Here is an 18,088-nt window from a genome sequence, read left to right on the forward strand (position 1 = left end):
GGCAGAGTGAGAGATTTGCTTGTTTCCTGAACCTACCAATTCTTCTTCTGCTTTTTTTTCCGTAAACCCCTCCCATCTAACCACCGTTGCCATGGCGTTTAACAAATTATTGCAATTACCCTCGTCACGTGGGTCGCCCCTGGAAACGGGCTGAGGGGCGAGAGAAGAAAGGGGGGAGGGGGGGGGAGAGAAAGGGTGAATGAAGACCAGAGAAGGTGATAATCCTGTTTTGAACAAAAGGTCAAATTGTTGAATAGAGAAGCTTTGATTAAGCGGAGGAGGTACAAAGTGGAACCATTTGAGCCCTATTCAGTGTGTGTGTGTGTGTGTGTGTGTGTGTGTGTGTGTGTGTGTGTGTGTGTGTGTGTGTGTGTGTGTGTGTGTGGGGCAGGTGGATTCCTCTGCTACAGGAGTCATGTCAGAGAGGCCTCTTCACTGACGATGCATCTGAAATGATTCGCAGATTAGCAGAATATTAATCGTCTATTTGCATAATAGATTTTTTTTGTCTTTCTTCTTTCAAACAATTACAAAATGTCCCGAATCGTTGCTTTTCGGACATTTTTTGGACTAGTTAATGAATATAAAGACACGGTGTTTCGCTTTTGTTTTTGTTATTGAGTCAGGCACAACGAGTTTACATTTATACCGTCAATATTTTTATTTATTTTTCCCCTCTCCCTCCCTCCCGGTCCTAGCTAGTAAAATAAATAACTAACTAAATAAATAAGATAGATACCTGTATAGGTAAAAGTAATATAGAAGATAATATTAAAAGAAAATGTATAGATAAGGGAATAAAGAATAGTAACAGTAATACTTGTGGATGCGCACACAAGCAGTTTCTATATACTGTAATAAAATAATAATTTAAAAATAACGCATTTTCGAGCCCAATTAGCAAGAAGTGAAATGTTAATAAATGTATTGATAAATACACTTTTAAAAGAAACACTTATCCAAACAAAGTACTTTACAGAGAGGGAAATGAAAACATCAAAATAAAATTAATAAAAAAGAACATTTCAACACTTAAAAATATAAATAAATACACTTTTAGATTTAGATTAAATAAAATAAAAAATAAGTTTTCCTGTCACTTACTTGATTTAATTAGCGAGTACTGTTTGTGGAGTCGCTGCGTTGTAAGAATTTGTTTGTATTGTTAATTAATCTGTCGTTTCAATGAATGAACTGTTAAGTCTGTGTAATATCAGAAGTGGGGAACTCCCTCGAGTCTGTGTGACCAACACTGCAGAGCGAGTGTTTTGCTCGACAAACGACTTGATTGGATGAATGAAACGAGCTTCATAAATAAACTCGACTCGACTTGATTAATACATAAATTATCACAGTTGTTGTCAATTAATTCTGACTTATCGACTTAATGATTTACGGACTAATCGTTTCAGTGCCAAGCCGTCGTTCAAGGGTCACTGACGGCGGCACTGGAGAATAAACGGAAAGGTTATTTTTCCGCAGTTGAACCGAAGGAGGTTTCGGTCGAGGTGAGAGTTCAAGCCGCGACGCGGACGAGGAGAGGGTTTCGTGGCCTGGTCCTCCTTCTGTTTGCTTAAAGGATGTGGAACTCTTTTGACGTCTGCATTCAGTGCGCCAGGTATCCACTGCACTAATTATGCAATTATGAGCCTTTATTCTCTCACGTCCCCCCCCCCCCCCCCCCCGCCGGAAACATGCCTCAATTAGATGTTTCACCCTGCTGCCTCGCTCCTCATGTGCTCCTCCTTTTCTGCGAGGCTCGCACAGCACTGCTGCTAAACTTCATCTCAATTTAGTTCTTATTTTTCTGAGTGGATTGATTTTGGGTCTCAGTGCTGGAGCACAGGGGCATTGTGGGTAACTCCCCCCCCCCCTTTCATCCCTGTCAGTCCTGAGCACTTTTATGTGGGTCTTATAAATGTTTGCGCTAATGGCCGAACTGACACACTAAGAGATATACAAACGTGTGTGTGTGTGTGTGTGTGTGTGTGTGTGTGTGTGTGTGTGTGTGTGTGTGTGTGTCTCCCCCATGGGAACAGCAGTGTGTGCCAAGGCTTGTGTCATAAGAAATGCACACAAATAAAAGATCAAACATGTTGCCGCGTGTTTAAAACCCCGCTCTCATATCTCCCTCCTCCATTGTCCCGCGTGTGTGTGTTCATCAGACTCATTTCCCATGATGCTCAGCTCTTTGTACCGGAGCAGCAGAGGTGTTTGGATAATTAGTCTCGGAGCAAGGGTTTGTGGGTAAAGCTGTGAACTCTGGGACTTTCTAATTGATTTGGGACGTGTGTGTGTGTCCTTGGCTGTGTGTGTGTGGCCTCACATTTCCTGTTGCATAATAAGCAACACGTTTACAGTGTAATGTGCAGTTTGCTCTCAGATTATGTTTGAAAGGTTTATCTCCTGTACACAATGAGCCAGTTTAGCAGACGGCTCTATTGGATATGTGTTTAAGGGATCGTGCAGATGTTGGGTTGTTTGAAGTGCTTCTCCACAGTCGGTGTTTTACCGAAAGTAGACACAGTAGACTAATTAGGACAGGAGTAATTTAATATAAACAGTTTGTTTTAGCCGCCAAACTGCATTATCAACAACAGAACATTTCAGATTTCACTCGATCTGCAATGAACTCCGCCGTGAACCTGATCGAATCAAACCCACATGCAGACTTTTTCACAGGCCTTAAAGGTGGGGTAGGTAAGTTTGAGAAACCGGCTCGAGATTCACTTTTTGTTATATTCCATGGAATGCTCTTAACATCCCGATAGCAATGAATATCTGAAGTGCTTTGACAAAAAATCCATAAAAAAATGTCATCTGTAGAAGCCGTAATACTGTAAAAAGTACAACCAATCCGATTGGATGGCCTACCTGCCTGTCAGCCTTCCATCGGGGCACAAACTGATCTCGTGCCCTCATTGGTCATGTGCGCGTTCGTGTGTGTTGGAGGAGGGGCTCTGTGAGGAAGTGGCAGATTTTCTCCGGTTGTGTATTTTCAAATTCTAGCAATCTCGAGCCGGTTTCTCAAACTTACCTACCCCACCTTTAATACGAGTCCCAACGATCACCGTTAGCACGATGTTTAGCCACACAGATGAGCCTATTTGCAGCCGCTGAACGCCTGACCTGCTGACATCAAGGTCACGATGTATTTTTGAAGTTGATGTCAGTTCGTCAATTCTTCTTTAGATTGAACCATAAAGTTCCCGTTTGATATGAGGACGGCTGAAGGTCTTGACCTTCCGTTGCTGACTGAAACCCCCTCGACTGCACCTCTGCCATTACACACAACACGCACACAATTGTCAAAGTTAAAAGACGTTTTTTGAGTTTGTATCCTCGTCGTTTTTTGGATTTACCCGTCGGCTAAATGAAATCTAACGTGGTGTCGGACTTAACACGAGCGCGCCAGGGGTCGCTGTATACCTGAAACCGCCAACGGGTCGAATGTACCCGCCATTAGAATGCATTGATTTTCAAGTTATTCTATTCATCGTTCCAGAACACGGGGTTAGAGGGAGTTTTGATCGCAGTGATGAAACTTATACCAATGGAATCTGTGGATGAAGTATAAAAGATCGCTACCGTGAGTTATGTGCAAAGTGTCTGTCTCTCTCTCTCTCTCTCTCTCTCTCTCTCTCTCTCTCTCTCTCTCTCTCTCTCTCTCTCTCTCTAACAATCTCTCCATCTATCTCTCTCTCTCCATCTATCTCTCTCTCTCTATCTCTCTCTCTCTATAACAATCTATCCATCTATCTCTCTCTCTCTATCTATCTCTCTCTATAACAATCTATCCATCTATCTCTCTCTCTATCTATCTCTCTATCTATCTCTATATCTATCTTTCTCTCTCTCTCTATCTCTCTATCTCTCTCTCTCTATAACAATCTATCCATCTATCTCTCTCTCTCTATCTATCTCTCTCTATAACAATCTATCCATCTATCTCTCTCTCTATCTATCTCTCTATCTATCTTTCTATCTCTATATCTATCTTTCTCTCTCTCTCTATCTCTCTATCTATCTCTCTCTATAACAATCTATCCATCTATCTCTCTCTCTATCTCTATATCTATCTTTCTCTCTCTCTCTATCTATCTATCTCTCTATCTATCTCTCTCTATAACAATCTATCCATCTATCTCTCTCTCTATCTCTATATCTATCTTTCTATCTCTCTCTCTATCTCTCTATATCTATCTTTCTCTCTCTCTCTCTATCTCTATCTATCTCTCTCTATAACAATCTATCCATCTATCTCTCTATCTCTCTCTCTATCCATCTATCTCTCTCTCTCTCTATCCATCTCTCTCTCTATAACAATCTCTCTATCCATCCATCTCTCTCTCTATCTCTCTCTCTATCTCTCTATAACAATCTCTCTATCTATCTATCTCTCTCTCTATCTATAAGGAACCGCAGTAAACAACAGGCGTTGCTATAGCAACACATCATGTTTATGTTTTCGCTGGCGCTAATGGGTATACATGGCCATTTTTTCAATCTGCCTTCATATTGGCCCTGTTTAACAACAGAGGGTGCTCCTCAGCACTCTCTGTCAGGAAAAGTCACGGACTGGGAGTCTTGAACATTTGTATTGGAAAAAAGTTACATACAATCAAGAAACAGCTGCGGGTAAAATGTATCTGTGTGTAATCTTAAATTAAAACTCCGATTGGTCCCTGGAGGTTTGCTTTAACCAGCTCCGCTCTGTGCTGCTGCTTCTTGATAGGACAGATTACGGAAGGCCTCTGCACGGGGAGATGTGGTTATTTACTGTAGAGCTCGCTGTAAAGGAAAAACAATCTTTATTTTTCAGCTGCTGCTCACAAACTGATCAGAGGACGAGACAAAGCTGAACATAGAAATCAATAAGAGAGGGGTGGGGGGCGGGCGGAGAAAGACAGGTGCTTTGGGGTTTGAGGGGGTTTATTTTGAGTGAATGAAAGGGAGGAAGGATACATAGATTTTGGGGGGGGGGAATGATGGTGGTGGGTCTTATGCTCTGTCATTAGTTGGGCATTAACCCCCCTCCTCTTTAAACCCCCTGAGTAATGACAGGGAATAAGAAGAAGGGGGGGTGCAGGAGCTCGAAGAATACCGAAGATTGAGAGGGTGAGACCACAGCACCTGCCCAGGGTCACCGCCTCACCACAGGGGGTCCTAACTACTGCCGTTTAGCTGTCCGCTGCTCTGCCCGTCTGACAAGTACTCACCGAGCCAGCCCCCCCCCTAAAGACACATTCACATGTAAAGAGAGATGTGAAGTCAGATGTAAACTCTATTGTGGTGAAGTTTTCTTTTCAAAAACAAAATAAACGGCCACATTTTATAAATAAGTAATCACGTAAGGCGGCTGAATGTTTTCTCTGATGAGATGTTTTCATCAGGGCCGTGGGTAAGCTACAATTTGAAAGTTTTAAAGTGGCGTCGCAGTCGTGGAGTTTGAGTGCTGTAAAAACCACATACAGGATATTAAGAAATGACTCAATGCAGCAGAATGTATCTTAAAACTTTATTCTCTACTCTATTGATTGATCTATTGTGGCGTTCTGGGTTTCTTGAGAGTAGTCGAACCTGAGCAGGAACGAGATTAAAAACTGAAAGGAGACCGTCTGTTGGTCATGGATGTTTTTCAACTCATCTTGGCAAGGATAGAAATGACGATATATTGATTTGATCATCTTGAAAACTGGGAAAATGTTCCTAAATGTCTTGACTTTTGGAAACAAAGCCCGAACACGTATTCGGTACAAAGAGAGAAAAGCAGAATATCATCAAATGTCAGAAGCTGTTAACGGAGAATGTGTGCTGTCTTTGCATAAGAAGAGCGATTAATCCATTATCAATATTGACACTTTGTGTGTGTGTGTGTGTGTGTGTGTGTGTGTGTGTGTGTGTGTGTGTGTGTGTGTGTGTGTGTGTGTGTGTGTGTGTGTGTGTGTGTGTGTGTGTGTGTGTGTGTGTGTGTGTGTGTGTGTGTGTGTGGTGTGTGTGTGTGTGTGTGTGTGTGTGTGTGTGTGTGTGTGTGTGTGTGTGTGTGTGTGTGTGTGTGTGTGTGTGTGTGTGTGTGTGTGTGTGTGTGTGTGTGTGTGTGTGTGTGTGTGTGTGTGTGTGTGTGTGTGTGTGTGTGTGTGTCGTAGGGATGGCTGCTGTGTGAGGATCAGGCCTGCATGAACAGAACCAGACGTCTGCCCATCGCCTTCTCCAGACACGGACCCATCTGCCCCGCCTGCACCAGGGCCACGCTCAGACCAGAGGTAACACACACACACACACACACACACACACACACACACACACTGTCTCTGAGGCTGAGATGACGGCACAGATTCGGCACATTGTTGGTTTCTGAGTGTTTTGTCCAGGTGATGGTGCTATGGAGCTGAAGTCTCTCTCACATTGTTCTGTACATTACTCATTAGTATCACGTTACACCGTACATGTACACGGCGATAACCATCCTGTGAGTGTGTGTGAAACTGTGTGTGTGTGACAGGTCGTCTTATGAACACTTTGTTAGCCTGACCACTGGATTTAAAACAAACACTCTCCCTTTCAATTTGACTGTTCAATCATTTCTCTGTCCATGTCTCACCCCTTGCCTTAACTCTCGTCATGTTCCTTTATCTTCCTCCCCCCCTCTCGGCTGCTTTGCTGTGTCTGGCTCTGTGGCGACAGGTTGTAAACCAGAAGGCCAATTTCTGCTGTCACTGAAGCCACTTAGGCGGCCATTGCTGTGCCTGAGGGCCGTGGCACTTTAAACTGCGGCTGAATGAAACATTTAACTCCCTGCGCTCGCTCAGGCACCCTTCCTCTGCTCCTCTCTGCACGCCCACACGTGGAGCTGCACAGACTTATCCATCAGTTGTCAACTATCTAATTAATCGCCGTTAATTCATAATTGTTGGGGTTTTTGTAAAGAAAAACATGTATATATTGTGATTTCAGCTTCTTAAATGTGAATATTATAAGATGTATTTACTTCTCTATGAGGGTAAACTGAACATGGCTGAGTTGTGGACAATACAAGACATTTAAGGGCTTTTGGAAACACTTATCTGACATTGTATACATCAAAAGACTAATTGATTAGTCAAGATAACATATAAAAAAGTAAATACCATAGAAGTATGCAACATCAAAACAACAAAAGACAGACCTTTAATGATTACACCAGCATTTCAAACTAAAAGAGACATTGATCAGTAAAATAACAGCCTTAATTTACAATAAACTTAAATATCAAATAAGTAAGCAATGTTTAATAAAGGAAAGTCAAAAGTGGACGTAGTCAGTGTGACGTTACCTATCGTGGTTTCTTACTTGTGTTCATGTCCTGTCTCTTAATATTAACACAAGTAAAAGATAATTAGTGCTTCTATCCCGAAACGGCTTCTTCCGTAGTCCAACGTACACCCTTACTTAAAGTTGAATGAAAATTGGGCGAGTAGTTTTCCTATAATCCTGCAAACAAACTGGGGTTACGTGGATCCTCTATCCCGACTGGACTTCGGGTCGTGGCTGAACCCGTCTCTGCGGTCCTGCCTTGGGTCTCGTCATGCTGCTTCCTCGTGGATTCATCTTCTCATTACAGACACATGCATTTCCTAACATTCGGTCTATACGCCGTAAAATGTATTATCTCTTCAATTTACACACGGCATCTATTGCACGTCTGTCCGTCCTGGAGAGGATCCTCCTCTGCTGCTCTCCCTGAGGTTTCTCCCATGTTCCCTTAAACTGTGGGGTTTCTCCGGAAGTGTTTCCTTGTACGATGTGAGGGTCTGAGGACAGAGGGTCTAAGGACAGAGGGTCTGAGGACAGAGGGTCTGAGGACGGAGGGTCTGAGGACGGAGGTTCTGAGGACAGAGGGTCTGAGGACAGAGGGTCTGAGGACAGAGGGTCTGAGGACAGAGGGTCTGAGGACAGAGGGTCTCTACTGTAGGCGTATTATATGTACAGCACTTTGGCTCGACCAAAAATCGTTTATAAATGTCCTATATGAATAAAACTTGATTTGATTTACGTGCGGTACCCCAGCTTCTACGAGTGCAGGCGCAGCCCTCTAAGGCTATACGATATCGAACAAACAAACATGCATACGGACACCGGTAACCGTTCCATCCCTCGTACACGTTGCGGATCCTTCCCTGACGTCCTCTGAGGAGAGACACTTCCCTCTGAAGGAATTGATACGGCACGATTCACACGAGACCAACAGTGACTTCTCACTATTAGGTAACACTGCTATCTGAATCAAGCCAGTGCATGGAGATTAATAGCCCAGCAGCTTACATTTTAAATTGCTGCCAATTATGCAAAGTACTCAAGAGGCCATTCATAGCGGTTTGAGCTGCTGGTGGATAGTCAGCTGGAACAACGAGGCGAGGCGACGCATCCGCCGTCCTCACGGAGCCCCTGTTCTGTCCATTATGAAGATGATATCACTCGCGGTCGTCTTTGTGCCGCAGTAAAAACACTTGGAGCGTCTTGTTTGTGACTGCATCCCCCTTTTTCTCCCCTGTTGCATCATGGTACATTTAGCATTGCTGTGGACGCTGCCTCTCCTCTTTCCTCCCTCCCTCTCCCCCCCCTGGACACGGATTCAGAGCGTGATCTGATCTCCATGTAATGGGAGAGTAATAGGCACTCTGCCTTGATTGGTTGGTAATTTGGGGGAGTTATGCACAGGTGCAATTTGTAATATTTTCAGTAAATTAAATGTCTTTCTGTTCCGTCTCTCCCTCCGTCTCCCCCCCCTCCCTCCACAGCGCTTAACTCAAATGGGCTATTTTTTTCTCACAGTGTCTTGGATCTCTGTCCTGACTTTCCTTTTCTTTCTCGCTTTTATTCGCGGTTCCTTTTCTTTTCATTCTCTCTCCCTCCCCTCCCTCCTTAGCTCTTATACTCATTCTCCTGGCTTGCTCTTTCTCTCCTCCTCTCACCCTCCCTTTCTGTCACTCTCTTTTTCTCCCCTCGTTTTATTGATGTACGCTCAGGCGCCCATTAGAGCTCCCTTTTCCCTCTAGTGGAAATTGCAGCATGTTAATTTTCACACAAATTACGGCAATAGCAGGTATCTCTATTTGATACATTATAGCGGGAGCAATCAGAGATAATTGAGTGCCTTTCAGAGGGAGACGGCTGCATTCACCGCCGGCTCAAAGCTGCCCCATTATCGCCTAATCGCTCTTTAAACACTGAATTTCGCCGAACAAAAATTCTTGTCATAATTTTGCTTAAGTGTATTTGGAAATCACAGTCCTTTGAGCGAGGATAATTGAAATCAAATCCCTTTCACTGGAGATGACATTTCTACATTTCCCTCCAATTGAAATTAATTTCAAAAATTGAGCATGAATATCTTCAAATAGCGGGCAATTATGCCTTTCAATGGGGAGAAATTACCGGTGCTGAATCGCTGGAGGCTTGCGGGCGAGAGCACCAGTTAAATGCCTTTGTTTCCCGCCGTGTTTGCCTAGTAAAGATTTACATATATTGACTCATTATGGTGTCTTGTGAAGCTGATCGGCGTGACTACCACAACCGGCAATAACGCTCATCGCATCTAAGAAGCTCAAGAGTTTTAAAGCCTCGTGGCCTCGCAGCTGAGGGGAGATGTATGTTTGTTTCTCTCCGTCTGCCTCGCTCCCTGCAGCTGTGTGTGTGTGTGGGATATCGTAGCTTTCACCATTCGCAGATTAGCCGCGGAAGAGAGTGTGACGCCGAGGCCTTGTTTGTGCCTCTGTTGCTGCCGTATTATCTTCCCGCGGTCTTTTCCACCCGCGGTAACCTCGGTGTGTTTTTCTATTCCCCCACACACACACACCGAGACGCAGGGTCTGCATTTACTGCCTCGCCAGCGTACTTAAACGACGGTATAGTGCCAAAGTTCTGCCGAGGTCGGATGTGTGTGTGTCCTAAAAGACAGAGACGGGTGTTTTTAAGACTCCGAGGAAGTCTTGAGTGCTCGCTTTATTGTGCGAGCCATTTCAAACTGTTGCTCGGTGATTTTGATCAATTTGTGAGATTTAGCCGCCTTTTCTTATTTCTTACTTGTATTCTATACATCCATTCTTCCCTCACACACATTCCCCTCTTTCTTAACTGTGTATGTGTGTGTTAGAGGGGGAGTCAGTCAGGGAAGAGGGAGGCAAAGGAGCAAGGGGTACGATGTGGGGGGGGGGGGTCCGACGCTCCCGAAGAGAGGCAATTTCACAGCTGGTTTGCTCCTTAGGCAGTCAGGCTGAAAATGCTGCAGATTTGTGGAGCAAATTGAAATGGTGTCAGTGCAGGAACAAAGCAGCGAGCTGAATGACGAGGTGTGTGTGTGTGTGTGTGTGTGTGTGTGTGTGTGTGTGTGTGTGTGTGTGTGTGTGTGTGTGTGTGTGTGTGTGTGTGTGTGTGTGTGTGTGTGTGTGTGTGTGTGTGTGTGTGTGTGTGTGTGTGTGTGTGTGTGTGTGTGTGTGTGTGTGTGTGTGTGTGTGTGTGTGTGTGTGTGTGTGTGTGTGTGTGTGTGTGTGTGTGTGTGTGTGTGTGTGTTGCAGTGTGTGTGTGTGAGGTGGGGTGGAGGGGCTCTAAATTCAATAACAACCCTGTAACATTTTAGCCACGCCTTTCTGACACCTGTCAATCAATCAGTGTGCAGCGACAGGCCCGCCCACAATCAGCATTACATTGTTTGGGTGTGTGTGTGTTTTGTGTGCAGAGGAAGAAGTGGTGTGCAGCGTTTGTGCCAATCGAGCTTGTTCAACCTTGGCAACCGTAACCGAGGCTCCATTATGGGATGTGCATGCTTTGGTTGTTGACTAGGCCGTGCATCAACGGTCAACAGCTGTGTGTGCCAATTGGGCAGCCCTAGAGAGCCATTAAACACATTTACACACACACACACACACACACACACACACACACACATCACATAGTTTGCATTTAGTTGCATTACATACTCTTGCCACTTGATTACGCCACAGCAGTAAAAACTGAAATTATAATTACGCACATTGCCGATTGGCAGGTATAATGGGTGCACACAAATTCACTACACACACACACACACACACACACACACACACACACACACACAGGAATTGTCAGGGGATTCTTCCTGGCGGTAATAATAAAGCACTCGGCGCACACCTGATGGCAGTGTGGGGTCGGGGCTTAGCGTGCCCTCTCCAGCGTTGCGGGGAAATGACGAGCCAATAACTGCAATTAAACATGCAGTATAATGGCTAATCAAATTGACAGCCTCGGCTGTTCGCATGCCTCTCTCACAATGGCTTATCACAACAAACTATTATGAGGGAGGGTATTTCAGGCCTGATCCCCTCTTTTCTTTCTCTCTCTCTGTCTCTCCATCTTCTTTCTGTATCTTTACCCTTTCCTCCTCTCTTTCCCTCCCCCTCCCCTCTCTCTCTCTCTCTCTCCCCCGCGCTGGCAGGCTGTCGTGTGGCTCCGGTTAATTGCAGTGGAGATTAACAAAGCAAGCAAATTTGTTTTCTTGCTTTGCCGTGTCACACAGAGGAAGGGAGATGTGTTCGGGCAGGAATAGTCGAGAGCGCATTTCTGCGGTCGCGTTCCCTCTCTACCGGCTTGTCAACGTGGAAAACAGAGTTCATTAATCTGCCGCCCTGCCGTGGGCTCCGCGCTCTAAAATAACAGGGATTAATAACCTACTTATGTACACGCAGGAAGTTAAACGGATTAGTAGCATTGTTGTTGTTGCACTAACTGTAACCAACGTGTGTGTGTGTGTGTGTGTGTGTGTGTGTGTGTGTGTGTGTGTGTGTGTGTGTGTGTGTGTGTGTGTGTGTGTGTGTGTGTGTGTGTGTGTGTGTGTGTGTGTGTGTGTGTGTGTGTGTGTGTGTGTGTGTGTGTGTGTGTGTGTGTGTGTGTGTGTCAAAGACAGAAGTGTTGCGTTCACTGTAGCAATTCAAGATTATGGCCACTATGTAATAATATTTTGCATTATTTAACAACCTCCTTGTGTTCGTCTTATCGTCAGGCGTTTGAATGGAATCTGACCTCTTGGCATATTTGAAGTTGTTAACAAGTGAAAACACTCGGAGGCCGTTGTGATACTCATTAAGCTACGTGTTGTTACACACGGAGCTGACACAGACGTGAAGTCCCACTCTGTTGGCGTAAGAATAGCGCACGGTGAATTCACACTCGGGACACACAACCAGACGGCAGCCAAGTTTCATTTGCCGTCATGTAACTCGTGGAATTAACGTTGAGTCGCGAGAGCCGGTTTGACCTGCTGTGGAAACGGCAGTTAAGTCGCAGAAAGAGGACAGCCAGCTAAATGAACGCTAACTGATGTGTGTGAAGGTCTGTCTTAGCTTCATGACTATGGGGGACACACTCACACAAGCCCCCTTAACTATTCCTTCAATTGGATTGTTTGTCGGCCATGTTCACATCAGATGCAGTCTCTCCGTTACGACCGCACATTCCATTCAGTGTACTGTAATATTTATCCGACGGTGTCGCGGTGTTTTGATCCTGGTTGTGTGTGTTCTCTCCTCAGTACTCGGAGAAGGCGCTGTACAACCAGCTGTGCTTCTACAGGTTCATCTTCGACTGGGATCATGCAGTGGCTAAAGTGCTGCAGGGCGATAAAGAGAGAAGTAAGACACACACACACACACACACACACACACACACACATGTCGCTAGTTACTGTACTGACCTGACCTTCAGAAGCATTTCTCCGTGTGGTTAAAGTTGTGTGCGGTTGTTAAAACAAGCCTGCTTTAAAAAAACAATTATTTTATTCATTTTTTTTTTTTTGCATTCTGTGGCTCCGCCTCCAGAACAGAAATCAAGTTACTACAGCAGCTATTGAAGTTTGAATTTTGATGCCTTAACAATGCTTCCTCACAAACACACACACACAACATACCATTAGCAATCAATGGCTCAACGTAAACCTTTTACCCAGGCTACACTTAAAGTATTCACCAATGATGTGACACACACACACACACACACACACACACTGAGACACACAGAAGTAGCGGTGCATTGGATACGGCGAGAGCGGGTTAAGCACATTCAGCTCCTCGAGTCGACAGCCCTAATTTAAGAGACGGATTCAATCACACACACATACCGAATGCAAAACGCTCCAATCACTGGGAGAAAGAAGGAGAGAGCCCTCCATCGCTCTCCCTCTCTCCTCGCCCTCTCTGTCCATCTCCAGCGCGTTCTCCCCTTCTCTGCCTCTCTTGGACAGGCACTCGTTTGGCTGTGTTGATTGAAAACAGGTTTTAGATTTGGGGAAATGATAGGGGGAGTAATGGGCGCGCTGACGAAAGGATAGCCCTTCTCCATGGAGGACATGGAGCGTATATTTCCCCCCTTGGACTCAAATAGACGCTCCTCCAGCGCTCACAAGGCGTCTGCCGCGAAGCCTCTTTACCCGATGCTCCCCCTGATTGATGTCACTTGATTAGAAAGGGCCGCCGGGCCGAGTGATTTATTTATTTGATTAAATATTTATGTATGTTATTTATGTATGTATGCCTGAATTTGTCGGATTGTGTGTGGCAGCGAAAGGGTGAGACAGCGGAGGTAAATATAACGTGTAATCAACAGATGACCACTCGGAAGATGGAGGGAGGGGGGGGGGGTACTAACATGATTATAGCCTCCATTTTTGCTTTCTTTTATTTCTGTCTTCGCCCAGATGCAAGAAATCATAGCCAATCAATTCTTAAACCTCCTTTCTTTACGTTCCTGTTGTTGGCCGTGTTTTTGTTCTGCGCCCGCAGTTCCACTCTCACTCCGCGCCTCGCCGTCGGCGCTGAAATGGTTAACGGAAAAGGCGACGGAAAGATAATTGCTTACTTTTTTTTTGGGATTATTGATGATTTTGTTTCTGGGATGTTCAAGCAGGAACCGGGAGTCCTTAGAGTCCGGTGTTTAAATGGAGAGGTTAGATATCATTCCAAACTAAACGCGTCGGGGTGTTTGGACTCAAATCAGCAAAACAAGACATTTTAAGATGTTGCGTTTTGCCTTTTTAGCCGTTTGATAGACGGAAAGGTTGGCAATGAATTGTCTGCAGTTGAATCAATAAAGACGCAGTGATAGTTGTAACACAGTACACTATTAACGCAGTAATAGAGTTGTACATGTGTATACTACAGTACACGTTTAGCATCTTGTTAATAATTCAGGAATCAGACATTTCACTTCCTGCCGCAAGATCATTTTGATATCCCTAACGTCTTGGAAACCCTTAAAGCAGGGGTGTCAAACTCAATTTCATCGCGGGCCACATTTGCATAAAGGTTGCACTCAAAGGGCCGGTTGTAACTATATAAATATAATATATATATATATAAAATAATGTATTATATTACATTATTGCCTCTGAATTGGATTAGTAGCCTATCGGATAATAACTTAGTCATTAACTACGTCTGAAAGCAGAAGTCTCTTCAGTGTGCATGTCACAAAACGAGATGCATTGTGGGACATGTAGTTTATGGGCAACCTGCTTCTGTAAATCGGCATGTAACCGTATAATAAACGTATTATATTCTTTGCAAGCTCTTGCGGGGCCACATAAAATGAAGTCGCGGGCCGGATTTGGCCCCCGGGCCTTGAGTTTGACACCCCTGCCTTAAAGTAATCATGTCCGTTTGTGATACAGTCCTTCTCGGTTCTTTAGTTTAGTCCTTTGTTTGCCTTCATGACGACTAAAAGAACACCTCTTGCTTGGCGTGGGATACTTAAAGTTGCATAATTAGTCAATAAAGCAGGATGAGGTAACGGTGATGACTATTGTCTATCAGTTCTTCTCGCAGAATGTGTTCATGGCAGACCTGCGTTCGAGTCCCTGCTGTTTTGACTATCGGTTAATCTTGTCCAAAAACACCAAATGACTAATGTCCAACACACACTTGTGCCTCAAAGAGAGGAGGATGCATGTATACACACACTCACGCTGCTATAAAATATAGATTTAAGGTGTTATCTCAGTCCTGGGGAAGTAATACCCCACATTACTGCATTACTCACCCAGGGGCCACAGATTACAGGGAGGAGACGTACAGTCCTACACACCCTACTCTGCGCCGTGGACTGTGGCGGTTACACCTATAGGGACGAGCTTCTGGGGAACGTAAATAGTTGTATCTGGTATTGGAAGAGATGACACAATATGCTTTTAAAGTATTATATATGGAGTGTAAGTATTTGTCTCCATAAATAGTTATTTCAGATGATTGTGAGGGCTTTTTGATACAAGAGTCAACTTCTCTTACGGCCCGTCTACACTACCGGCATCAAAACATCTTGAGGCTGGGCGTGTCTGAAGCTTGGCGATTTTTTGCGACCAACAACCAATCAGGAATCTCCCGCCCCCGACATACAAAGCAACAGCAAAGTTAAAACGAAGTAAACTGGATATAAACTCCCCAACAGGCGAAACCCTACCAGTTTCCCCCACTGTCTCTGCCACCTCCCTCCACGCCTGGTTCCTCCGGTTTGTATCCCGGTAATAGTTCTGGTCGGAAATAACCGGGTGATTTGCTACCGTAACTTCTCGTTTGGAATATGAGGAAATGAACTGCGGTCTGGCTCTCCCTGCTTACATGCGGTTTGATTGGCTAGCGCTTATACTGGCGGGATTTGCATAAACGTGTTTGATTGGCTGATGCCAGCTTCGAAAGCATCGGGAGCATCAAAAGTTGAACATTGCTCAACTTTTGATGCTCACGATGCAAAGCCATGCTCCGCTCCCCACAATGCAGTTCGGCGAAGATTCAAAATCTTTCACCGCATTCAAGTGAATGGGCGAAGCGTTGAAAGCATTTTTCGATGCCTGTAGTGTAGACGGGCCGTGAGTGGAATAAATTCTATTGTTTAAGCTGAACTATATTTCTCAGTATTACCCAATCACAGGCCTGCTAACAAGTCATCTCTGATAGCAGGGGGGTCCAGAAAACCATGCATCGGCACCCAGTCGATTGTTAAATATGGACAATGTGACGGTACTTGTTTCTCTTTTTTAATGCCGGTATAATATACTGCGTCTCAGAGCTTAAGACTTAAGGTTTTCTGTTCGAAATGTCCTTTATAATGCTGCACTGTCAATAGGGATGGGTATCGTTTGAAATGTATCGATTCCGGTTCTGCTTATCGATTCCGGTTCTTGTCGATTCCCTGTTTCGATTCCAAAATTGTAAAAGAAAGAGGTCAAACGTTTAGATAACAAAAATATCTTTATTTTTTTAAGCTTTAACTGACATTTTTACAAATAAAAAATATACATGCAATACAAATGTATTGCACAATAGCTGAGCTTTATTTGAACTGAGCTGTGCCTGTGGCGAGCTGTTAGCAGGCTTTACTGTCTGTTAAACATTACTTATTGTGTTTTTATTTCTTAGTGTAGTGGAGCCTCACTTCAGAGCGATCCATCTTTGGTGTTATGAAGTGACTGAGCTCGTGAACTGTCTACGGGAGGGCGGGGGAGCCTCGCTGCGGGGCAACTGTGGACCTCTGTCGCCGCAACTTACATGATGCCGTTTTAAAAAAATGAAGGCCGGTGCCGGCCGTCAACGGCCCGCTGACGACCGGCCGTTCTGTGATTCTCCAGAACACGCAGACAGCCAGTCCTCCCTTACCCTGGCTGTATTCCACCGGGCGCCGCGGCGCAGACGGACCCGGTGGAATACAGGGTCTACCGCGTTTAGGAACCGTTAAGCAGAACCGAAATTGTGTATTTTGTATGGGTACCCGGTACCCGGCATTTTCTTATCGGTTCTCATCTGGAACCCAACCCTAACTGTCAACCAATAAGCTGCGTTGAAATCACCAGGAGAGCTATTTACCGTTAGCTTCTAGCATTAAGCTCTATTTAGTTCAAATCAGTCGTAGGCAAAGGTACATTCTAACAATATCATAACATGTGAAAGTGGTCGGGTAGAGGGGCGGGTACAGGGTCGGGTGGAGGGTCGGGTAGAGGGTCGGGTACAGGGTCGGGTGGAGGGTCGGGTAGAGGGGCGGGTACAGGGTCGGGTGGAGGGTCGGGTGGAGGGTCGGGTAGAGGGTCGGGTGGAGGGTCGGGTAGAGGGTCGGGTACAGGGTCGGGTGGAGGGTCGGGTAGAGAGTCGGGTGGAGGGTCGGGTAGAGGGTCGGGTACAGGGTCGGGTGGAGGGTCGGGTAGAGGGGCGGGTGGAGGGTCGGGTAGAGGGGCGGGTAGAGGGTCGGGTACAGGGTCGGGTGGAGGGTCGGGTAGAGGGGCGGGTAAAGCGTCGGGTCGGGGAGTTGAGTTGGTTTTAAGAATAATTTGATATTTACAGGTTTTCTTATCCCTAATTCTGTTGTTGTGAAATCTGTGTCTGGTATTTGTGACATTCCTCCATCTCGGTGAACTTGAACGCTCACTTTGATCCCACATGCATCCTGGAATATCACTCGTATTCAGCTCTGCGTTGTTGTTGTTTACCTGAATAAGATAAACATTAACTAAAGAGATAATGAACTGCAGTGCCTGAGCAGCCGTACCGCACACACATGCTGACAAGTGTACACAATGTATGTCTGAAATACACAATAAAGCCCATTAATAAGGTGTGTGTGTGTGTGTGTGTGTGTGTGTGTGTGTGTGTGTGTGTGTGTGTGTGTGTGTGTGTGTGTGTGTGTTGCAGTGCTCCAGTGTGCGTGTGTGTTGCAGTGCTCCAGTGTGCGTGTGTGTTGCAGTGCTCCAGTGTGCGTGTGTGTTGCAGTGCTCCAGTGTGTGTGTATGTTTGTGTGTATGTATTTGTGTGTGTGTGTTGCAGTGCTCCAGTGTGCGTTTGTGTGTATGTATTTGTGTGTGTTGCAGTGCTCCAGTGTGCGTGTGTGTATGTATTTGTGTGTGTGTGTATTTGTGTGTGTTGCAGTGCTCCAGTGTGCGTGTGTGTGTGTATTTGTGTGTGTGTGTATTTGTGTGTGGTTGCAGTGTGTGTGTGTGTGTGTGTGTGTGTGTGTGTGTGTGTGTGTGTGTGTGTGTGTGTGTGTGTGTGTGTGTGTGTGTGTGTGTGTGTGTGTGTGTGTGTGTGTTTGTGTGTATGTATTT

The 18,088-nt window shown here is 45.2% G+C and overlaps 1 protein-coding gene across 1 annotated transcript in view; it reads left to right on the top strand.

The window, feature by feature from the left end:
* Nucleotides 1-18,088, top strand: part of pola1 (polymerase (DNA directed), alpha 1) — a 92,314-nt gene that overhangs the window by 66,716 nt on the left and 7,510 nt on the right. Inside the window, exons 35-36 of the mRNA XM_034109021.2 lie at nucleotides 6,147-6,263; nucleotides 12,542-12,641. Coding sequence (XP_033964912.1) covers nucleotides 6,147-6,263; nucleotides 12,542-12,641 — 217 coding nt within the window. The remainder of the gene's footprint in view (nucleotides 1-6,146; nucleotides 6,264-12,541; nucleotides 12,642-18,088) is intronic.

This window comes from Pseudochaenichthys georgianus, chromosome 20 (assembly GCF_902827115.2).
Source record: "Pseudochaenichthys georgianus chromosome 20, fPseGeo1.2, whole genome shotgun sequence".
Lineage (NCBI taxonomy): Eukaryota > Metazoa > Chordata > Actinopteri > Perciformes > Channichthyidae > Pseudochaenichthys > Pseudochaenichthys georgianus.